This window comes from Peromyscus maniculatus, chromosome 13 (assembly GCF_049852395.1).
Source record: "Peromyscus maniculatus bairdii isolate BWxNUB_F1_BW_parent chromosome 13, HU_Pman_BW_mat_3.1, whole genome shotgun sequence".
Lineage (NCBI taxonomy): Eukaryota > Metazoa > Chordata > Mammalia > Rodentia > Cricetidae > Peromyscus > Peromyscus maniculatus.
Genome location: NC_134864.1, coordinates 31,271,119 through 31,293,288, shown reverse-complemented (window position 1 = coordinate 31,293,288; position 22,170 = coordinate 31,271,119). Strand labels below are relative to the sequence as shown.

Below are 22,170 nucleotides of genomic sequence, written 5' to 3'. Positions count from 1 at the left end.
TGTCAGCTTCTTTCCACTGTGACCATCAACTTATGATGGTTTAATTTGGCAGAAGGTTTCAGAACATGGTCGCTTGTTTTAGTTGCCTTCTTGTCTGTGGGAGAACAGCACTTCATCATGTTTCCATGGAGTGAAACCTCCTTGTGTAAGCAGAAACCTATGGGGGCACGCAGGCACACACACACACCACACACACTTGAAAGGATGCTTGAAAGGCCATCATTAATTTTAACAATGTGCATCTGCCACTTGTTCCAGCTGATAGCCTTCAGCAAGGCGTGGGGAAATATGAATGATAGTCCCTTGTTGCTCTGTCCTTTTAGACGCAGGCAACAGAACTCAGATAACAGGGTTTGTTTTTAAATTTGCACGGAAAAAGGAACCAAGCCTTTCCCTGGCTTGGAAAACGAAATCCTTATGGTCAGTGCAACAAGAGGCAGGATCTGGGTGCATTTTAGTCTAAGCCAAAGGCTCTTCTTGAGCTAGACTCAGGCTGGCCCTGAACTTGCTATGAAGCAAAGGATTGCCTTAAATTCCTGATTCTCGATCTCCCGCGATCTGGGATTACTGGCGTTGCATCACCACGCCTTGATCCTATAGACTCTTAATGCCAAGATAGGGTAAATCAAGGGAATTGGGAATGCTGGCAGGTGTTTGCACTGCAGTCTCCAGGAATTCCGCCACGGATCTGACAATTCCTGCCGGCAAGAAGCTTCCCAGCAGGAAGAGGCGGGGCCCGCCAAGTGTAAGGCAAAAGAGCGCGCGGAAGGTCCCGGTTTTGGCGCCCACCGCACCGCCGCCGCCGCCGCCGCCGCCGCCAGCTCTCCGCTATGCCGGCTGCGGGCTCCGAGATGCAGTCCGCCGCTCAGCAGCAGGGCGCGGAGGCACCGCCGCACGGGGAGCTGCAGTACCTGGGGCAGGTGGAGCACATTATGCGCTGCGGTTTCAAGAAGGAGGACCGCACGGGCACGGGCACCTTGTCCGTGTTCGGCATGCAGGCGCGATACAGCCTGAGAGGTGACCGCGGCTGGTCCCCACTAGCCGGAGGGACTGCGGGAGGACGCTCGGCGGGTTGGGTTGCGGAGGCGCGGGGCTGGCGGCCACGGTTAGTCCTAACCCCGGCTCTATGAATCCTAAGCTCCGAGTTCCGGCCCTAGGGTCTCTGGGTGGTAGCTACTGCAGGCAAACCAGGTCCTAAAGGCCTCTGTCCTTAACACCCCACCCACCCACCCACCCACTCAAGTTAGGCCACCTCTCCCAAAGCCAGCTTCAGCTGGTCATGGGTCCCCGAGGGATGGAGTAGAAGAAACCTGCCCAGGCTTGTCTAAACCTTGTCCTGAGGTCCCGACTTTTGCTCCTCCTCATTCCCCTTATCTCTTGTTCCCCTTAGCAACTGTTTAAAAATTGGAGCGAAAATGACTTGGGCGGTGCTAAAGAGGCGCGGGAAATGGAGAACCCAGCCCTGAGGCGGAAACCGGGGGGTTTCCCCCAACAGCCAGGGCTTTTAAAGAGGAACCGAGTGTAGAGTGGCCCCAGGGAAGAAGTGTTCTTTGGGGGGATTGCTGGCCTCAGGCATTAAGCACAGGGCTGGGTAGGGGACAGGACCTCCTAGATGCTGGGGATGAATGGGTTAAGGTGTCCCTTAGGATGAATGAAGAGCAACCTGACACCGACTGGTTGTACACTGGAGAGTACCGTGTAGTGAGTTTAGACTTAGTTGGAAACATGTTCTGGAGCTGGAAACGTCAGCAGCGACTGCACAGATTAATCCAGTGTGCGTGCAAGGGCCTCCTGGAACAGTGGACTCTGAGGAACCACATACCCAGTTTGTAGTCCACTTCCTCTGCTTCTACTGTAGACAAGTTTTTTTTTTTTTTTTTTTTTTTAATAACTTCTCTAGTCTTCAGCCTTCCCATGTAGGTGTTAAAGGTGGAAGTACTGCTCTCTTAGGAAACACATACTCAGGCTGCACCCCTAGCCTGAGCCTTTCGTCTTGACCTTGTCCGTTCATCGACCTGCCCGCCCTACCCCTTTGTCTCTCTTCTGTATTGCCTTTGGGTTCCCTGGCGGCCATTCCGAAGTGTAAACAGTTCTGGTTTTATATACTACTAGGTCAGTTTGCTTCCCAAATGTCTGAAAACTGTTTTTCAGTTTGTACCAGTGTGAGGTCAGGTGTCTGCCTGGAGCCTGGTGGACTTGGGCATGGGAGCCTTTAGGTTGTGTCCTGGGCCACATTTTGGGTGTTGTCGTTACACACCAGTGACAGCATTCATAATGGCTCAGGAGTGGGTGGGTGCTCTTTCTTTGTGCCAGATAGGTACCCCATCTGTCAATGCAGAACTGTGTATTTCGCTGACTTACCCCGCAGCTAGGGGGGTGGTAGTTCCCAGTTTTCCTGAAGCCACTCACAAAGCCACTCCGGGGTTTTGTGTCCCAGGTAGTTCCCTCCACAGAGAAAGCTGGATGATGGCTTGCTGCATGTTTACCACATTTTAACTGGTGTTACAAACTGTTCTTCAGATGAATTTCCTCTGCTCACAACCAAACGAGTGTTCTGGAAGGGTGTTTTGGAGGAGTTGCTGTGGTTTATCAAGGTAAGGGTGGTGCTGCTCTTGGAAGCTGCCTGTCTTCACAACATGAGCCTGAGAAGTCAATCCTGCAGCTGCTCGCCATTCCCACATCACTGGCTCATTTTCTAGCTCTGGCTTTAGATGCTCTTCTCTCTCCCACCCATCCTGCTTTCTTGACCAATCTGAGCACACTGGGATAATCCAGCCCAGGCCTCTGGCACTTGCCATCCCGTTACCTAGTACCTTTTCCTTCCAAATGGAGTATGGTTCTCTCCCCTCCTTCCAGTCCCACTCAGACAACCTTGACCTTCTTCTAGTCACCTCTTTGTTTCTCTTCATAGGGGAACATTATCAGCTGACCTATGTAGCTTGAAGTTTTTTTCTGTGTCCCACCCAGTCTACAGCCGCTCAGACCCATATAAACACACAGGGGCTTATATTAATTACAAACTGTATGGCCTATTGGCTCAGGCTTCTTGCTAGCTAGACCTTACATCTTAAATTAACCCATTTTTATAAATCTACACTTTGCCACGTGGCTCGTGGCTTACTGGTGTCTTTACATCTTGCTTCTCCTGGCGGCGGCTTGCAGCGTCTACTGACTCAGCCTTCCTCTTCCCAGAATTCTCCTCTCTCTCTTGTCCTGCCTATACTTCCTGCCTGGCTACTGGCCAATCAGCTTTTTATTTCTCAACCAATCAGAGCAACACATTCACAACATACAGAACATCCCTCAGCAGACCTGTAAATCAGCTTTCCCTCTTCTGGATGGGAGATAAATAAGTACAATGTCCTGTGAGTTCCCCAAAGGTAGAAAATCTACTTCTCCTATTTCCTGTTGTATCTCAGGACTAAAATATAGCCAGCCACATGGTAGGTACTCAGCATATATTGATTGCTGCATTGATAGATACCAGAGAATCAAGTAGGGTACCTTAATTATATTGGAGTGATGTGATGACAGGGGGCAGTAGCCCCAAGTTCCTCTTCCTGTATCCTGGTCCAGAAGAAGTGAGGTTCTGTCTGGTGCCAGTTTAGAGGACTCCAGGAGATAAGATGAATTCTGGGCCCGACTACAAGTTCAGCCCCTTCTTTACATTACATGGGATGATGTTTCAGTAGGTAAAGAGGGCTTTTTGGATTAGCATGAAGACCTGAGTTCAGTCCCTCCCCAGCTGTCACATTAAAATTCCAGGTATAGAATGGAGAGATGGCTCAGTGGTTAGGACCATCTGTTACTCTTGTTGGGGGTTGGGAGTTGGGGTTTATAGTTCCTAGCCCCCATTTAGTGGCTAGCCACCTGTAACTCCAGTTCAAGATATCCGACTCCCTCTTCTTCTCTCCTTGGGTCCTGCATGCGCATGGTGTACAGACACGTGCAGGCAAAACACCCATACACGTAACATTAAAAATAAAATGTTAAAAAACACGCTGGGTGTGATTGCATGTGTTTGTAACCCCAGTGCTGTAACGGGAAGGTGGACACAAGAGGATCTTTGGTGATTGCTGGCCGCTCATCTAGCCCAAATAAGTTCTAGGTTTACTTGGAGACCCTGTCTCAAGAGAAAAGGTAGGAAGTAATAGAGTAGAACAGCCAGTATCCTCACTGGCTTCCATGGGCTCGGGTACCCATGCACATACATTCTCCAGAAAAGCTAGCTACTGATTACCACCACAAATCCTTTACCCAGATAGATGATACATGAACAGACTGCACATGGAACATTACACAAGTCCACTTGCAGTATGGCGCTTAGACATGGGGCATGTTTGATTAAGCAATTCAAAACTGTCAGATGAGATAGGCATGTTTTAGGAACTTGGAGGTATTTAGAAAATTAAAGGGAAGGCTGGGGAGGTAGCTCAGTGGGTAAAGGCCACACAAATCTGACAGCCTGAGTTTGGATCTCTGGAATCCTCATTTTAAAAAAAAGCCCTGTTTGGGTTGGGCGGTGGTGGTAGCCCACCCACGCCTTTAATCCCAGCACTTGGGAAGCAGAGACAGGCAGAGTTTAGTGAGTTTGAGGCCAGCCTGGTCTACAAAGCAAGTTCCAGAACAGCCAGGAATATTACACGGAGAAACTCTGTCTTGAAAAACAAAAAACGGGCTGGAGAGATGGCTCAGTGGTTAAGAGCACTGACTGCTCTTCCAGGGGACCTGAGTTCAATTCCCAGCAACCACATGATGGCTCACAACCATCTGTAATGAGATCTGGCGCCCTCTTCTGGCCTGCATGCAAACATGCAGACAGAACACTGTAAACATAAGTAAATAGTTCTTTAAAAAAAAAAAAAAAAGAAAAGAAAGAAAGAAAAACAAAAAACAAGCCGGGCGGTGGTGGCACACGCCTTTAATCCCAGCACTCTGGAGGCAGAGCCAGGCTGATCTCTGCGAGTTCGAGGCCAGCCTGGTCTACAGAGCAAGATCCAGGTCAGGCACCAAAACCACACAGAGAAACCCTGTCTCGAAAAACCAAAAAAAAAAAAAAAAAAAAAAAGTTGAAGGGAATAGAAGTGCCTTGTGGAAATTTCTAATAAGGAGTAAGGCCATTTTATAATCCCTCAGAAGCCTGGGCAGGAGCAGCCTGCTTGAAGACAGGCTGCATGTGGAGAGTGTACCATGGGTCGGAAATGAGTGGCTCAGAATCCTCTTTTATGCCTGTTCTACTCACATATTTTCCAGGGGTCCACAAATGCTAAAGAACTGTCCTCCAAGGGAGTGAGAATCTGGGATGCCAATGGGTCCCGAGATTTTCTGGACAGCCTGGGATTCTCTGCACGGCAGGAAGGGGACCTGGGCCCCGTTTACGGTTTCCAGTGGAGACATTTTGGAGCAGACTACAAAGACATGGATTCCGGTGAGGAGATAATAATGCCTCAGGTTTTCTGGGTGTTCTTCCTCAAAGATCCATTTTAGAGGGGGGGGGGGGGATAAGTCCACATCATGGGAGTTGATAAGTAACTGACTTTGGGAGAAGCTGTGCTGGGTTATGGTGGAGAAACTACAAGAAAGTCTCACAACGGCCAAATCATACTTTTGATTGGAGCTTGGAACTTTCTATACCCGTGTCAGTGACCAATAGTGGCAGATTTGGTTTGTTAGTGTTAGGGTTTAGGACAGAAGGGGGTTCATCTTTACCTGTCATGACCATTTCCCCTTGCAGGGCTGAGGCACCAGCAAACTTGTATGTGGTATGGTGTGTATGGTGTCTCTGTATAGTTTCTGACTTACCCTTTCCTTCCTGCTCCGTGGGGACAGAGGGTGAAGAAAACATCTCATTTTGTGACTGGCATCTTCCTCTTTCCTGGGACTGTTGGAGTGTCACGAGACCTGCCTCCAGCCTCTGCCACTTCCTGGCTCATCTCTCCCTAGGACAGGTTCCAAAGTTAATGTCTCACTCGTCTGTGTGCGTATATGCGCATGTGTGCAGGAAGTAATAAATTACTGGCTGGGCAGACACCAGCAACCTGGACAGTATGCTTTTCTTCTCAAGGGAACAGTCACAGCTCCTTCTAGCCAAGGGGAAGAATTTGGGCCCTGGAGTGGTTTGAATAAGAATGGCCCCCCACATAGGCCCATGTATTTGAATGCCTGGTCACCAGGGAGTGGTGTTATTTGAAAGGATTAAGAGTTATGGCTTTGTTGGAGGAAGTGTGTCACTGGGGGTGGGCTTTGAGGTTTTGGAAGCTAATGCCAAGCCCAGAGTCCCTTATCTTGCTGCCTGCAGATCTGGATGTGAGCTCTCCGCTGCTTTTCCAGCACCATGTCTACCTGCATGCCGCTAAGTTTCTCGCCATGCTGGTAATAGACTAAACCTCAGAAACTATAAGCAAGCCCCAAATAAATCCTTTCTTTTATAAGAGTTGCCATGGTCATGGAGTCGCTTCACAGAAATAGAACACGGATTAAGACGGGTCTAAGTGTCCAAATTCTTCAGTAAAGCCTAAAGTTGTATTTGTCTGTGGAATTCTTTGTGGACTAGGAATGAGCAAATTGGTAAAGGTAGAAAGAAGAGGAGAGATCGATGGGCTTGGGGTGTCATGTGATAGTTAGCGTTAGTGGGCATAGAGTTATTTGACAAGTTCTGGAAGTGAATAGTGTGCTGGTTACATATAGTGTGAATGAGCTAAAGGTGATTGCTTCCAAGCCTGGAGACCTGAGTTTGCTCCTCAGGAACCCGTGCGGTAGAAGGAGAGAGTCTATTCTCACAGTTTCTTTGACTACACGTGCCATAGCATATGCCACACATAACAAAATAAATGAATATAATATAAATGTAAAACCAGTTTTAATGGTAAATTTAATGTTTGTGTATACTTTGTCTTTATTTATTTATTTATTTAGAATCACAGTCTTACTATAATAGCCTTGGCTAGCCTGGAAATAATTATAATAGACAAGGCTGGCCTTGAACTGCCTACATCTGCCCTTCCCGAGTGCTGGGATTTATTTATCTCGTGTGTGTGTGTGTGTGTGTGTGTGTGTGTGTGTGTGTGTGTGTGTATGTATGTATGTATGTGTGTAGGAGGAAGGTTTTATGAAGCTGTAGCTGGCCTCCAACTCCTGATCTCTACCTTTCAACTGGTGGAATTATAGGGGTGTACCATCATGTTCACCTTACCACCATTTTTTTTTGGTTGTTTGGTTTTGCTTGGGTTTTTTGTTTGTGTGTTTGTTTTACGGGGTCTCTCTGTGTAGCCCTGATGGTCCTAGAACTCACTCTGTAGACCAGGCTGGCCTTGAACTCACAGAGATCCACCTGCATGTCTCCTGAGTGCTGGGATTAAAGGTGAGTGTCACCACCACTTTTAGCTGATTGTCTTATTTTTTAAATGTTTTTTTAATGTAGACAATTTCCCTATACTTTCCCCTTTTCCCCCTACAGGGAATAGTTACAATCTGTTCTGTACTTTATCAGATTTTTTAACACTTATAGATTACAGAATCACCACCACAATCAAGCTATAGAATATTTCCTCAAGTCTTCAATATTGCCTTCCTGGGGCTGTCATTTTGGGAGTCCCCTCCCTCAAAGTACCAACTGTGCTAGAACATTGATTGACACACCTTGGTAAAAGTGCATCCAGAGGAGACTACATGAAGTGGTTCTGGCCTTCATTAACAAATCACTGCTCAGTTTTCACACCTCAACAGGAGGCAGGGAATTAAAGTCCATAGATGAGACTGGAAAAAGTACAAGATCATTAAATTCATTACCATTTTTCCTGGTAGTTGTAAGTCAGTGATGTATTTAAACTGTAATGTTATTTTAGGTGGAAGTATGGGTAGGACAGTGCCTAAGCCCTAGAAAGGACTCCATAGTTCTGTTATTTGGAGTATCTGTGAAATGCTATCTTCTATTTAAGATCCAGTGTTCTATGGGACAATAATAGATTGTTAGGTGAAGTGTGACAAGGGTGATTGGTAGGTATAGAGACTACCTCACATGGGGACACTGGGAAAATCTAAAACTGCTGAGATGATTGGTCTATTTTTTTGTTTCTATACCAGAATATTTAAAGCTAAATAACTTTGAAGAAAAGAGGTTTATTTAGAGCAAAGGCTTCTTAAACTTTTTCCACTGTGACTCTCTTTGCCCAAGAAATTTTTTCTGTAGCCCCAGGTGTATAGGTACATAAAATAATACACAAACCAAATATTTATTGATAATAAATCATTAAAAATTTACCTTATGACAATTATTTGATATGCATGTAATTTTAGCATTTATTAATAAATAATAAACATATTATGTATTAAAGATGAAAGCAAATTTTACACATTAGTGAGATGGGGTGTGCTTGTTAATTTTCACATAAAGAATTAAATCTTGGCTAGCCGGGCGGTGGTGGCGCACGCCTTTAATCCCAGCACTCGGGAGGCAGAGGCAGGCAGATCTCTGTGAGTTCGAGGCCAGCCTGGGCTACCAAGTGAGTTCCAGGAAAGGCGCAAAACTACACAGAGAAACCCTGTCTCGAAAAAAACCAAAAAAAAAAAAAAAAATCTTGGCTGAAAATAGGTTGTAGGGAATTTTCAGAGTTTATTTTTATTTATTTTTTTAAAAAAAGTTTTTGTTGTTGTTGTTTTTGTTTTTAAGTTTCTTGAGACAGGGTTTCTCTATGTTGCTTTTGGAGCCTGTCCTAGAACTCGCTCTGTAGCCCAGGCTGCCCTCGAACTCGCTCTGTAGCCCAGGCTGGCCTCAAACTCACAGAGATCTGCCAGCCTCTGCCTCCCGAGTGCTGTGATTAAAGGCGTGCACCACCACTGCCCGGCCAGAGTTTACTGATAGTTTGATTTCATACTTGTCAATGATGAGAACTCCGCACCACAGAAATATGGAGTACAAAATGGCGGAAGTATGTGTGCAATTTCAGAAGCTCTTGGCATTTCTGTTCTGATCTCAAAACAATTCATTGAATGATGTTTTTATGAAACCCAAGTCAATTTTTAAAACCAAAGATTCTACTCTAATACAATTCAGAGATACACTAATTTGGGTTGGCAAGATAGTTCAGTGGGTAAAAGCATCTGTTACACAAGCCTTAACAACTTGAGTTCGCTTTCCAGAGCTCCCAGTGGAAAGAGAAAATTCCTGAAAGTTGTCCTCTGACCTCCCCATGTGCACTGGCACATGCATCCCTATTTGCACACACATCAGACACATACACAAAATAATATTAAATAAATTTGAAAAGACCCACTCTCCCATCCAACAAAACCAAAGATATACTAATTTGAATACATACCAAGGAATGACTTAGGAAATTAACAGCCTTAGTTTTTCATAATTAGATCATTACAAATCTAGAAAAGCAGCAAGCTGTGTGTACAGGAAAATGGCACAGTTTATAATAGTCGGTTGTCTTGAATCCGAGCTGAAATGTTCCAGGCAGTGTTTGTTGGTGCTTCATGTTACACCAACATGTACTTTGCAAAGCGTGTACGTGTATTCAGACTGCATCCATGACTGAGGTGAGGTGCCGCGTGCAATACTGGGGAGCTCGGTGAGAGTCACCTCAGGTTGCTCATGCATCTGACTTTGAAGTCATTTTTTGGATGTTGCATGTTTAGTTTTTCACAGCCCCCACATTCATTCACTCAGCGCCTCCCCCGCCCTTTTTTTTTTACCCTAAACTCACAGTTAAGGAAGCTGTGGTTAGATCTCAGCACTGGTGGTTCACATGCCTCCGTTTTGATGATAGTCACACAAGGTGACGCAGTATTAGGTGATGAAAGATGAGAAGTATGTCTCCTTTGGTTTCTTATGAAGCCACCAGGATTCACTCATGGAACTCCACCCTAATGAAATCCTAATCACCTCTTCAAGACTATGTAATTGGATTAAATTTCTACCCCAAAATGAGAATTACATTTCAACTCATGAATCCTTGAGCAACACATTCCAACCATATCCAAACAGCAGTTAGCAACTGGGGCAGTATTAAGTGGAGGAAATGACATTGTCACAGACTAAATATTTAAAAGACTTGTGTAGAAAAGAACTCAGTGTGTTATAGCTCCATTAGGACCTTGAACTTAAATCCAGCAAGATCTGAGAAATACTTAGAATGTGCTGCTAATCTTAGAACCATGGGTCAGGGAGGGGCACTCAATGAAAGCTGTCAGGGTCATCACATGAGAGGCTATGACTGATGTGAACTTAAGTGTGCATGTCCTCTCCTTACGATTCCACAGATTACTCGGGTCAAGGAGTTGACCAGCTGCAAAAAGTGATTGACACCATCAAAACCAACCCTGATGACAGAAGAATCATCATGTGTGCCTGGAACCCAAAAGGTGGACAGCATCCTCAGTCATTTTCCTTTCGATAGACTGGCCAGTTAGCCAAAGGGAAGCAAGGTGGCCTGAGGCACTGTAGGGCACCGGAACTGTCTTCAGTCATGTGATTGATCGTATACCCTTGGGCAACCCAGTCACACTCTGCTCCACTTTCAGTAGACCCGCATGATTTTTATCCATTTATATGAAAGGTGCTAAATGGCCTGTAAAAAATACACCTATGGTTTAAATGAAGATGAAGTTTCAAGTGCTAACTTGAAACCAGATTATAAAATTAAAAACTCTGCCAGGGTGTAGTGAGTACTCAGGAAAGGACATTTTGTATTTCTAATGGAGACTTAAAAGGCCAGTTTCCTATGGCCTTTGCAAATGAAATCATTTTCCTTTTATTTGGTGCCATCAACAGTAGCCCAAATCCTTAATTTTAGCTCCAATGAAAGAGCATGGATTCAGCATAAATGTAAACTTGCAGATACCTTATGCTAATGGACAAGCTTCCATTACCTTCCATTACCGCTGCTGCAGGGTTGAGGAAGTGGTCTGACTCTGACATAATGGGAAGGTATGAGCTGTGGGTGTCTGTAACGTAGCGGCTGTTTTCATGGTAGGCTTCTGTTTTCTGTTTTCCCTTTTTAATAGCTCTGCTCTCTAAAACCCCTGTTTGTTTTACCATTGACTCCTCAGATCTTCCCCTGATGGCACTGCCTCCCTGCCATGCCCTCTGTCAGTTCTATGTGGTGAATGGGGAGCTGTCTTGCCAGCTTTACCAGCGGTCAGGAGACATGGGCCTGGGCGTGCCCTTTAACATCGCCAGCTATGCCCTGCTCACCTACATGATTGCACACATCACGGGCCTGAAGGTGAGCTGCTTTCACAAGCCATGGTTGTAGCCAGTGTAAGGTGCTGAGCTCATAGCAGGGAATTCAGTCTGATCAGTATTAAAATTTTGTGCAAATTTTATGAAAAATTTATGTAAATAAGACATGTACTGGCTCCCCTTATAACCCTCCTTGGAGCTTCCTGGTACCTTGTTGCCTATGGAAATGAACATTCATATAGGTTGTGTATGTGGGGGCCCACATGTTCCCCAGTGTGTGCATAGAGATGAGAGCACAATTGCGTGAGTCACTTCTCCTCCTCCATGTGGGCCCCAGGGATCAAGCTCAGGTTGTCAGGCTTGGTGGCAAGTGCCTTCACCCACTGAGCTTTCTCACCAGCCCCTAATCTGTTTTTAAAAAGTATTTAAACTAAAATATTGACTGTTGTGTTCTCTCCTGTGGGATATTTTTAGCCAGGTGATTTTGTCCATACTTTGGGAGATGCACATATTTACCTGAATCATATCGAGCCACTGAAAATTCAGGTAAGAAATAGACCTGTTACATCTCTTCTTGAGCTTGGTGCCTTCTCTTGACAAAAGATTGGATGGCAGGGCATCCTTTGTATCACAGGCACTCTGGTTGATGCTGTCTTATTGAAGTGCTCCAACTGCAGGGCTTTTAAGAAGGGAGATGAGCAGGAATGAGGCCATTATCGGCCTTAGCAACCACAAGCACAGAACATGGTAGGGTAATAAACCCCAGTATCAGAGAGAAGAGCCAGGAGATATGGCATTTTAAGTCATATTTTTACTTGAAGAGCTGAAAATAAATGTTTGACTTTAGTTTGATGCTTAAGTACAGTACTTAGGTCTAAACTTTAAAAAGCCTGTTTTTTTTTTTTTTTTAAATTCCTTTCAAATTCCTATAATACAGCAGCCAACAAATGAATTGAAATGTTAGTAAGAATATGAGTATCCATGTTTTGTGAACATTAAGGAGAAAAATTAGACTCAGAAAAGTAAACAGCTGTGTCCCTATGTTTAATATATTTATCAGGAGTTATCTGGTGGCTTCAGCCTATAATCACAGCTACTTAAGAGGCTACAGCAGGAGCATTCCAAGTTCAAGGCTTGCCTGGGCTACAGAGTGGGTTGAACATAAGCCTAGATAACCGAACAAGACCCTGTCTCAGAATAAAAAGGTAAACAAAGCTGGGCTATAGCTTGATGGCAGATTATTTATGTAGCTCTCATGAGGCCCTAGGTGCAATCCCCAGTGAAAAAGTCAGTACAGTATTGCACTCCTGTAAAATAGTACTCTGTGATAAAATAAAGTACTGTGTTGGGAACAAATGTAAAATAATACCATGATTTTGTTTTTAGCTTCAGCGAGAGCCACGACCTTTCCCAAAGCTCAAAATCCTTCGAAAAGTTGAGACAATTGATGATTTCAAAGTTGAAGACTTTCAGATTGAAGGTTATAATCCACATCCAACGATTAAAATGGAAATGGCTGTTTAGAGCTTTTTCAAAGATGGTGTGACTATTACCACACGTCAGAGTTTGAGCCTGATGCCAGGGTAAGATAAAGTCTCTAAAGGAAAATAAACAAAATCAAAACTCTGTCAGTGATCTAACTATTTATAACTATCATCACTGGCTTTAGAACTGACTTTCCTTTAGTGTTCACTGAGGTACATAAAAAAGCTGAGATTATATACTCAGCAAAAACAACCAGGCATTTATATGTGTCTATATGAAGATGGCTGGTAAGATTCAGATTATGTTATTCCTCTAAACTTGAAATGTTACAATGTTTACTAATAAATGTTTTATATGTTGTAGTAATAAACTGTTTTGCATTTGTCAGTTTAAAAATTTCAAATTAGTTTTTATTAGTGTGTGTGTGTGTGTGTGTGTGTGTGTATGTGTGTATAGGTCAGAGCACAAATTTGAGGGAGTTTGGTTAGGCTTGGTGACAGGCTCAAGTTTCTGACTAAAATAGATTGACCTAATAAAAACCCTAAACCTTCATTAGGTTGTTGTTGAGACAGGGTCTCATGTGTCCCAGGCTGGCCTCAAACACACTCTGTAGCCGAGGATGACTTTATTCCTCATCCTCCTGACTCTTCCTAGTGGCTGGGATTGTAGGCATGTATTGGAGATTGAACCCAGAATTTCCTGTGTGCTAGGCAAGTACTCTACCAAGTTAGCCACATCCCCAGCTTTCTTGGTTTTGTTTGTCTGTTTGTTTGGCAGCAGCTTATCTACCCAGGCTGGCCTGGAACTCACTGTGTAGCCTAGGCCTGGTAGTTAAATTATATTTAGTAAGGTAGACTAAACTTTTTCCTCCTGTTTTTCCCACAGTGTACTTCAGTATAGTCACATTTTATTTGAAAATATAATGACCACTTAAGATGGTTAGGGGGTCTGTGGGTCACTCAGCGATTCACCATGACTGTCTTAGTTAAGGTTTCTATTGCTGTGAAGAGACACCATGACCATGGCAACTCTTATAAAGGAAAAGGGAGTCGGGCAGTGGTGGCACATGCCTTTAATCCCAGCACTCGGGAGGCAGAGGCAGGCGGATCTCTGTGAGTTCGAGGCCAGCCTGGACTACAGAGTGAGTTCCAGGAAAGGCACAAAGCTACACAGAGAAACCCTGTCTTGAAAAACCAAAAAAAAAAAAAGGAAAAGGTGTGGCTTGCTTATGGTTTAGAGGTTCAGTTCATTATCACTATGGTGGGACATGGCAGAGTGCAGGCAGATGTGGTGCTGTACCTGTAGCTGCGAGTCCTACATCTTGCAGACAACAGGAAGTAGTCTGTGACAGTGGGGGTAGTTTGAGCATAGGAGACCTCAAAGCCCACCCCCACAGTGACACGCTTCCTCCAGTAGGCCACACCTAATAGTGCCACTCCCTTTGGGGGCCATTTTCTTTCAAACCACTACAATGACCGTGAATAAATTTCAATAGAATGCTTTTAACATCTGGCACCTGGAATGACTGGGGCCAGGTCTGCACCTGAGAGTGCTCCCAAGATGCAGCATTCTAGCCATATCAGCCCAGAGCTCAGAAAGGCAAAAACCACAAGATTACATGTATTCTGCCTACCAGTAGACATGGTCTAATTTTTAACATACATTACTTGCAGTTGTCCCAATCATCTTTTTGAGCAGAGTAAGCAGGTCCGATTACAAAAGCAGAAATATCAGTTAGGCTTATGACCTATTATCTTGTTAGAACAGCAGATTTTACAAGATTAGTCAATTTAAGAATCTTCAACATCTGGTAAAAAAAAAAAAAAAAAATGATGGGGGTGGGGAGAGTGGGCTGACAGGGTACAGCCTGTACAAGCTAGGGCTTTACATGCCAGAGGCATTTTTTGTTCTATATACGCCTATCTTAAGCATAGTAATTAAACCTTAAATGTAATGTTAACCATCGGAAGGTTTTAAATCACATTTTAAGGTTTTGTTTCTTGGTGGTTGTGGTGGTATGGGGACATGTCTCACACTTTAGCCCTAGCTGGTCTGGAGCTAGCCTTAGGCTAGCCTCAGACTTATGGCACAACTCCAGCTTCAGCCTCCTACATGCTGAGATTACAAGTTGGAGTTCCCTTGCCTGGCTAAGATAAGTTTTTTAAGAGTTATGAAAGCATGAAGAAATACCATTTGTCCCCGTTAATTTCAGTGAGGTGTGGATTCCCTAAAATGCTTAGACTGATAACAGAAGGGATGCTATTTCAGGACAAATGAGTGAATCCTTTTTGTTTTTTTTCTGCTTTCCCAGATTCCTTAGAGTGATGCAGAACCAGTTTTATTCTGATTTATGACAAGTGTTAGAATGAGGAGTTGTTACAAAACATTGTGAAACGTTGCTTATTTTCAAATTATAGCTTAATATCTAGTGCTTAATAGAGATTTACCATCTTCCTAGGCTTTGGGTTAGGTACATTTGCTTTAGAATTAAAAAAAAAAAAGTAGAATATTGACTTGTTGACCATCCACCATGATGACAACTGATTCCTGAGGTGAATATGACCTGCAGCTAGACTTGATTTTTCTTCTATTTTTATAAAACTCCAGAATTTTAAGCATTTCCACTTCAGAAAAAAAAGTGTTAAGGCTGACTACATGAATCTTGAGCAACGAGGAGTTTCTTCCAGACCTCTCCATCTGGGTATTGGTGTTTCTTTACGGATTCCTCTTTCATTTCTGTTGAGTAGCCTGCATCCTAGTAAAGACAACAACAGGTTGAGACATGTTAACACTGGTTTCTGCTGCTGCTCGAAATGCTTCTAAATCTAATCCAGAGGTGGTTCTGTATTTAAGAAATTAAGTTGGGGGGCTGGAAAGATGGCTCAGCAGTCGAGAGTGCTTGCTGTTCTTCAAAAAGCCCAGTGTGGTTCCCAGCACCTATCTCAGGCAACTCACAATCTTGGATTCGAGTTCCAGGGGATTCCCTCCTTTGGCCTATCAGGGTGCCTATACTCTTGTGCACATACCCACACACATACATGTACTTAAAAATAAAGCTTTCAAATCAAAGGGTTTTTGTTTGTTTTTGTTTTTTAAAGAGGACAGAGGGTCACACTATTGGCTACTTACCTGGATTGTTAGTGAAACTAAAACTTTGGTACCTTAAATCTGTTGGTGAAAATGAGCCATAATCTGGACAAAATCAGGATAAATGGTCCAGGCCACAAAACTGTAGTCAAAACCTTTCGGTCACTAAGGTGCAGATGGTGCTGGCTTTGGGGCAGAAGGAATGTGTGTTGAGGGCTCAGCAATGCCGAAATATGACCTCTGTGTCTTAGGATGTCTATTGCCCTGATAAAACTGACCACAAAGCACCTTGGGGACAAAATGATTTATTTCAGCTTACATCTCTTAGGTCACACTCCATCACCAAGGGAAATCAAGACAGGAACTCAAGACGGGTGGACCTAAGATTAGGAACTGAAGCGGAAACCATTGAGGAATTGTGGTGATATTGTGTTCCCCAAAATATCGTGTACCTTAATAAACTTATCTGGGGTCAGAGAACAGAGAAGCCACTAGTTAGGAAGTGATAGCACACACCTTTAATCCTAGCATTCCAGAGATAGAAATCCCTCTGGATCTCTGTGAGTTCAAGGCCACATTGGAAAAAGCCAAGCATGGTGACACCAGCCTTTAATCCCAGAGAGTGGTGGTAGAAAGCAGAAAGATATATAAGGTATGAGGACCAGAAGCTAGAAGCATTTTGGCTGGTTAAGCATTTGGCTGGTTAAGCTTTCAGGCTTTGAAGCAGCACAGTTCAGCTGGGATTCATTCTGGATGAGGACACAGAAGCTTCCAGTCGGAGGAAACAAGGCCAGCCAAGAAGTTGACCAGGTGAGGTTAGCTGTGGCTTGTTCTCTGATCTTCCAGTTCATCCCAATACCTGGCTCCGGGTTTGATTTTATCAATAAGAACTTTTAAGATTCCTGCTACAAGGAATGCTACTTACTGCCTTGTTCCTCATGGCTTACCAGTCTACCTTCTTATATCATCTAGTACTACACTTGTCCAGGAGTGGCACTGTCCCTAGTAAGCTGCACTTGAGGTTCCCTCTTCCAAAATGACTGTAGCTTGTGTCAGGTTGTCATAAAACTAGCTGCACACTGACCAAAAACTTAAGGATTTAATACTCATCACTAGAAAGCCATTTGTTTCTAGATATTGAAAACAAATTCTTAGAGTCAAGGCTTTGTGGTCCCTGTTCAGCGGCACAATGGCTGATGGTAAAACATCTACAACATGTCCTAGGTCACAACTTACCTTGGGAGGCAGATAGGAAGCATGCTTGATTACCACGGGATACTTGAAATGTTCATGCAGATGGTCCACATATTCGCACATCCTAGGACATTGGAGCGTTAGTGTCTGAAGTTAGGTAACTCAATGAGCTAGCAACGGTGAAAGCAGAAGTGTCCTTAAGCGGGAGGTGGAGGAGATGGCTCAGTGGGTAAAAGCATTTGCTTTACAAAAATGAAGACCTGGATTTGACCTCAGGAACCTGTGTAAGGTGGGAGACAATAGGGCATCTACAGTGCAGTGGGAGGTGGCAGCAGAGGAACCCCTGGAAGCTCAGGTGGGCCAGCTAGCCGGTTTATACATAGTGGAGAGCAGCAAAGAGACCCTGTTTTAGACAAGGTTGGGAGGTAAAGACTAACATCTGAGGTTATCCTCTGACCACAACTGTGCCTGCATTCAGTATCACACACACACACACACACACACACACACACACACACATCACATCACATCACACACACACACACGTCACACACACACACACACACCCTTTTTGCAACAGGTGCAGCCGGACCTGGGGTGGTTGCTCCATGTTAGTAGAGCTCTTAGCCTGGATAAGATCCTAGGTTCAGTCCGCAAGGCTTAGCTGTTAATATGCATTTCTTGTGAGTCATTCTGTGAGGTACTTCCATCTCCCAGACATATGTAGAAGCTGAGAGACACTGTGAAGTGACCCTGAAGGTTTTGTGGTACCCCGACAGCAATTCAGATTCCGGACGCCTCCGATTATTGTGGTGCCTAAGGCCAAACGTTAGTTAACTCGATTAAACTGCCAAATGAGGTTCCTTCCATTTATACCGATGATTCGGTGAAAAGCACAGGTTTTGGGATTGGGTCAATCTGTTCAAATTCTGTATGCCAGTGTCCGGTCCTGTGGGCAGGTGCCATACACAAAAGGGTGGGTATTTCCTTAGTCACCTGATAACGTGATGACACATAAGAGGATGCATACCAGGGTGTCCCAGTGTTGTGTGGCAGATCTTAGGAGATTAAAGCCTCCCATTTTGGAGTGAAACTTATTAAGTCAGAATGTTTTAGGGAAGTGAACCAACAGGGAGGAAAACACTGCAGGGAAGGAAGCTGTACCAGGAATCTTAAAGGTCTTATTAATAAACAACAAACCCGGAGCCAGGTATTGGGGTGAAAGATCAGAGAAGCACAACAGGCCACAGCTAACCCGCCTCACCAACTTCTCAGCCCATCCTGTTTCCTCAAACTGGAAGCTTCTGTGTCCTTATCCAAATGGATCTCAGCTGAACTGCTGCTCAAAAGTCTAAAAGCTTAACAGACTCTAGTTCCTGGTTCTCACGCCTTATATGCCTTTCTGCTTCCTGCCATCACTTCCTGGGATTAAAGGCGTGTGTCACCATGCCTGCCTGATTCCAGTGTGGCTGTGAACTCACAGAGATCCAGATGGACCTCTGCCTTTGGAAAGCTAAGATTAAAGGTGTGTGTGCCACCATTTTCTGGCCTCTGTACCTAGTGGGTGTTGTTCTGTCCTCTGACCCCAGATAAGTTTATTAGGATGCACAATATATTGGGGGACACAATAGATCACCACAGGAATGAGATGGGCTCGCTAGGAGATGAAGCAAACGACTCATAGTAGCTTCAGGAGTTCCCGGAAACTGACCACATTTACTAGGCCTCTCTTTCCCAGCGTAAACAGTAAAGGCTGGGGAGAGTCACTTGCGGACAAGCCCAGCCACCCAGAAGAAACAGAGATAAGCCCCAGCCAAACTACCTAGAAGAAGCAAAGACCCAGATAAGCTGCCTGGGAGAGTCTCAGAACTGAGTCACCTCTAAGGGACTCGTCAATCTGTGGTGCCGCCTGCAGGCCGTGCAGTGTGTTCCAAGTTCCAGCTTCGTGAGCTGTCACCCGTGCTGGAATGGGCTTTGGTCAGGCAGCTGTCTTTGAGTCATTTTCTGCTCCTGTAAGTCACCCCTGACCCACATATTCCTATAAGTAACGTCAATAAAACTCAGTAGTTCACCAAGCTGGACTTGGGTGGTGTCTGTACTTGCTTGAGTCTGTCACCAGTCCCGGATATAGGGTGATAGAAGTTTGTTCCCATCTCCCCAGGAATAATGTCACACAACAACCAGGAATGCACAAATGGACTGGCAAGAGAAGCTCATGGCTCCTGTGTCCCACGTAAGGAACAGGGTGCAGATAAAGAGCCAGCTACATGAGAGAGACAGATGGGTCTCAAAAAACGCATAGGCAATCACAGATGTGAGGGCTTAAGATGTCCCCCGCTGCTGTTGGTTATCTGGGGGAAGTTTTATACAGGCATTTCTGAGCTGCAAAGCCTGTATGAAGCACCAGCTCTGCCTGGCAGGGTCTCTCACACCAGGGACACTGCACTAGGGTGCTTAGGTGACTCTTTGATCCCCTGGGACCTGCAGGACTCTCATGAAGACAAGAACTGAAAAAGTAAATACAGAGCAATGTAGGGAGGATGCTTTCAACCTAGAATCAGTTTGGATAGTACTAAGAAAAGAATAATGACCTAGACCTTCATGGTCAAGATTCCTGTGAGGTTAGATATGAGCAGCAGCTCTAGGGTGAGGAAGTCCGGTTTCCTCCCTTTAAACTGAATGTTCTTTCAAGCATAAACTACTTTAGGCAGATTTAAAAGGAAGTGTTTTCCACTCACTAGCCAGCTAAATAAAGAAAACCATTTCAATTCTAATTGAACATCCCCCCCACACCCCACACCCTGCTTCCATGTGCCTTGTCATCCTTTTCTTTCCTACAGTCCTGGATTGAGTGTTTGCCGTTCCCTTGTAGACTCTCACATTTGTTCTCACAATTTCACTTTAGTGAGGTTCTTCCTGTGATATGTTTAGCTTCAGCAGACGAAGAATAATAAGCAAATCCATATGTATGTGCAAATGACTGGAAGGAGACTCCTCCGATTTAAAATCCTGTTGGGACTAGAGAAATTGTTTGGCTGTAAAGAGCACTGGCTGCTCTTCTAGGGGGCCCAAGTTTAGTTCCCAGGACTCACAGGGCAGCTCACAACCATCTGTAATTATAGGTCCAAGGGATCCAGCGCCCTCTTCTGACCTCCTTGGGCACCGCATACATGTACAGAGGCATGTACATGCAGGCAAAGCACCCATATACATAAAAGTAAAAGGAGAAAAAATAAAACAAAAAGTGAACAGTATCAATTTGGAATTGGTATTTTAAATCTCTTCTAGGTGCATGCAACAGTGCACAGGGTTCTGAGTATCTCTGACCCTGAAAGAATTTTCAACGAGCTATTCTGGATCAAGGGATATTAGGGGTATTACCACAGTGAGAGAAGCTAATGCCATGTTACTGACCTGTTTTGAAGGCTGGTGGAGACTGATATATAGTCAAATATAATCAAGTGCTGTACCAGTTCACAAAGTCCAACTCCACCGGCATGGGGGCAAACAGGGACTAGAAGAAATTTAACACAAAAGTAATGCAGAGAGAGGAAGACGGAGGGAGATGCCATGGGGTTTTTTTGTGTGTGTTTGTTTTTTGTTTTTGTTTTTTTAGTGTCTGAAGGTAATTCGATCATTTTTTAATATTTAGCCTGAAATTCTAGGATGGAAATCAGCCAAGACTCACTGATAAGGGATAAATAAGATTTAGAGAAAAGGCAAACTACAGATCCATGAGTTGCAAAGGCCAGCAAAGGGAGCATGCATGCATGGCCTTCAGTGGGAGCAGAGTGGAGGTGTGGCCCCCAGCCTCCACAGCACCCTTACTTCCAAACTTTTTGGCCATCAGCAACACTGAGAGGTTTTCATTGACGCTCCCCAGTCTGCAGCTGTCAATCTGAAGAAACTGCAGGGCGTTCGCTTGTAAGAGTTGCTTAAATATCACTCGGTTCTGGCACTGGAAATAGAATCAAACATTTCAACATAGCACCAACAGAAGAATTAGCCTTCGTTTTCCTGATCCCTAAGCTTGGCAGTACCATGATTCCACACCAGCTGTTACTCATTACTAGACTTCAGGAAGCCTGGACTATATTTCTCTTCTCTTTTCCTTTTTTTTTTTTTTCCTCACTTGGCCTGAGGTGACCCTGACAGTAGAGAGGGACAAATCGGAAGATGTAACTGAGTCAAGGACAAATCACACCAGCTCTCCATTTCTAAAGAGATGACTGTTCTATCACCTGGCAAGTGAGAAACGGAGTGAAGCATCAGGATGGAAGACTGTGACAGCTACAAGCAGATGGCACAATGACAAAATGGAACGGTGGCGGGGTGGTATTGTTCATTTCGCTGGGAGCCTGAAAATCTGTTCTTCACTCTGCTCTGCCTTTGGGCCGACTCCAGCAGGTGCACACAGGCACTATGCTTAGTATATAAGCACAAGAAGAGAATGATGTCATCCTTACTCTGTTTGGAGGATGACTTCCTTAAAGTCACTGTATGCCCTGACAGTTGTTTGAGTCCATGAATTCTGGAAAAATTCACAAAACACTGAATTCTAATGAACCACCAATTTTTATAATGATAAAAAAAATTCCCAACTTATAGTGCAACATGACAGTATCCTCTGTTGGTGGTCAGTGAGGTGATGCCAAGAACATATCACTCACCTGTTCTCCTGTGGCAACGCCAATTCCTAATGAGGCCAATGCCTGCAAAATAAGGCAGCCTGGTGTTATTTTCCAATGTTTGAACTGCAACTCTGAATGTTTAAAAATATTTTTAGAGCTGAAGGAAACATCACTGCTGTTGAGCCATGTGAAGTTTAAAGCCCGGCAGAAGGATGTCCACAGAAATGTGTGTGCGTGGGAGAGTTGTGTATCCACAGAGGGGAAAAACAGGGCTGCTCACATAGAGCCACTGCTCCCTTCCTGGATGTGGCTCTGTAGATTTCCTTCCACAAAACCTTGTCTCTACATGCTCCAGGGCCTGAGGAGAGGATGGAGTCACTAGGTAATGTGTTCTTGTGGACTCATGGGGCTCTAGCCTCTGCTTCCCGTGAATCATGGTTCCGTTTATTTTCTTATTGTATCCCTAATAACCATGTGAAGTGATGAGTTTAAACTCTCTTGCCTCTGTTAATTCCCAAACCCTTCCATCCAGCTCTGTTAGTGGCCTTCCTTTACAGACTAAGATTTTTTAGTGGTGAACCCTTC

General features: G+C 44.5%; 3 protein-coding genes across 5 annotated transcripts in view; 1 reads left to right on the top strand and 2 right to left on the bottom strand.

The window, feature by feature from the left end:
• Positions 1 to 5,374, bottom strand: part of LOC102903543 (uncharacterized) — a 125,460-nt gene extending 120,086 nt beyond the window's left edge. The window contains exon 1 of the mRNA XM_076549919.1: positions 5,243 to 5,374. The gene's annotated coding sequence lies outside the window, so the exon portion shown is untranslated. The remainder of the gene's footprint in view (positions 1 to 5,242) is intronic.
• Positions 758 to 13,069, top strand: Tyms (thymidylate synthetase). The gene is made up of 7 exons (XM_006990335.4): positions 758 to 1,017; positions 2,521 to 2,594; positions 5,254 to 5,428; positions 10,267 to 10,368; positions 11,056 to 11,231; positions 11,663 to 11,734; positions 12,575 to 13,069. Exons 1-7 carry the CDS (start codon positions 831 to 833, stop codon positions 12,710 to 12,712), a joined length of 924 nt encoding a protein of 307 aa, XP_006990397.1. The 5' UTR covers positions 758 to 830; the 3' UTR covers positions 12,713 to 13,069.
• A 1,889-nt stretch (positions 13,070 to 14,958) lies between these two features.
• The window catches only part of Enosf1 (enolase superfamily member 1), a 40,313-nt gene continuing 33,101 nt past the window's right edge, over positions 14,959 to 22,170 (bottom strand). For 2 of the 3 annotated variants that reach the window (XM_076549922.1, XM_006990366.4), the window contains 5 exons: positions 21,625 to 21,666; positions 20,783 to 20,912; positions 20,369 to 20,468; positions 16,997 to 17,078; positions 14,959 to 15,428 (listed from right to left, as the gene is read on the bottom strand). In XM_076549922.1, the coding sequence (XP_076406037.1) occupies positions 15,315 to 15,428; positions 16,997 to 17,078; positions 20,369 to 20,468; positions 20,783 to 20,912; positions 21,625 to 21,666 (468 nt within the window). In that variant the 3' untranslated portion in view covers positions 14,959 to 15,314. The remainder of the gene's footprint in view (positions 15,429 to 16,996; positions 17,079 to 20,368; positions 20,469 to 20,782; positions 20,913 to 21,624; positions 21,667 to 22,170) is intronic. The other variant, XM_076549921.1, reaches the window with a different exon arrangement.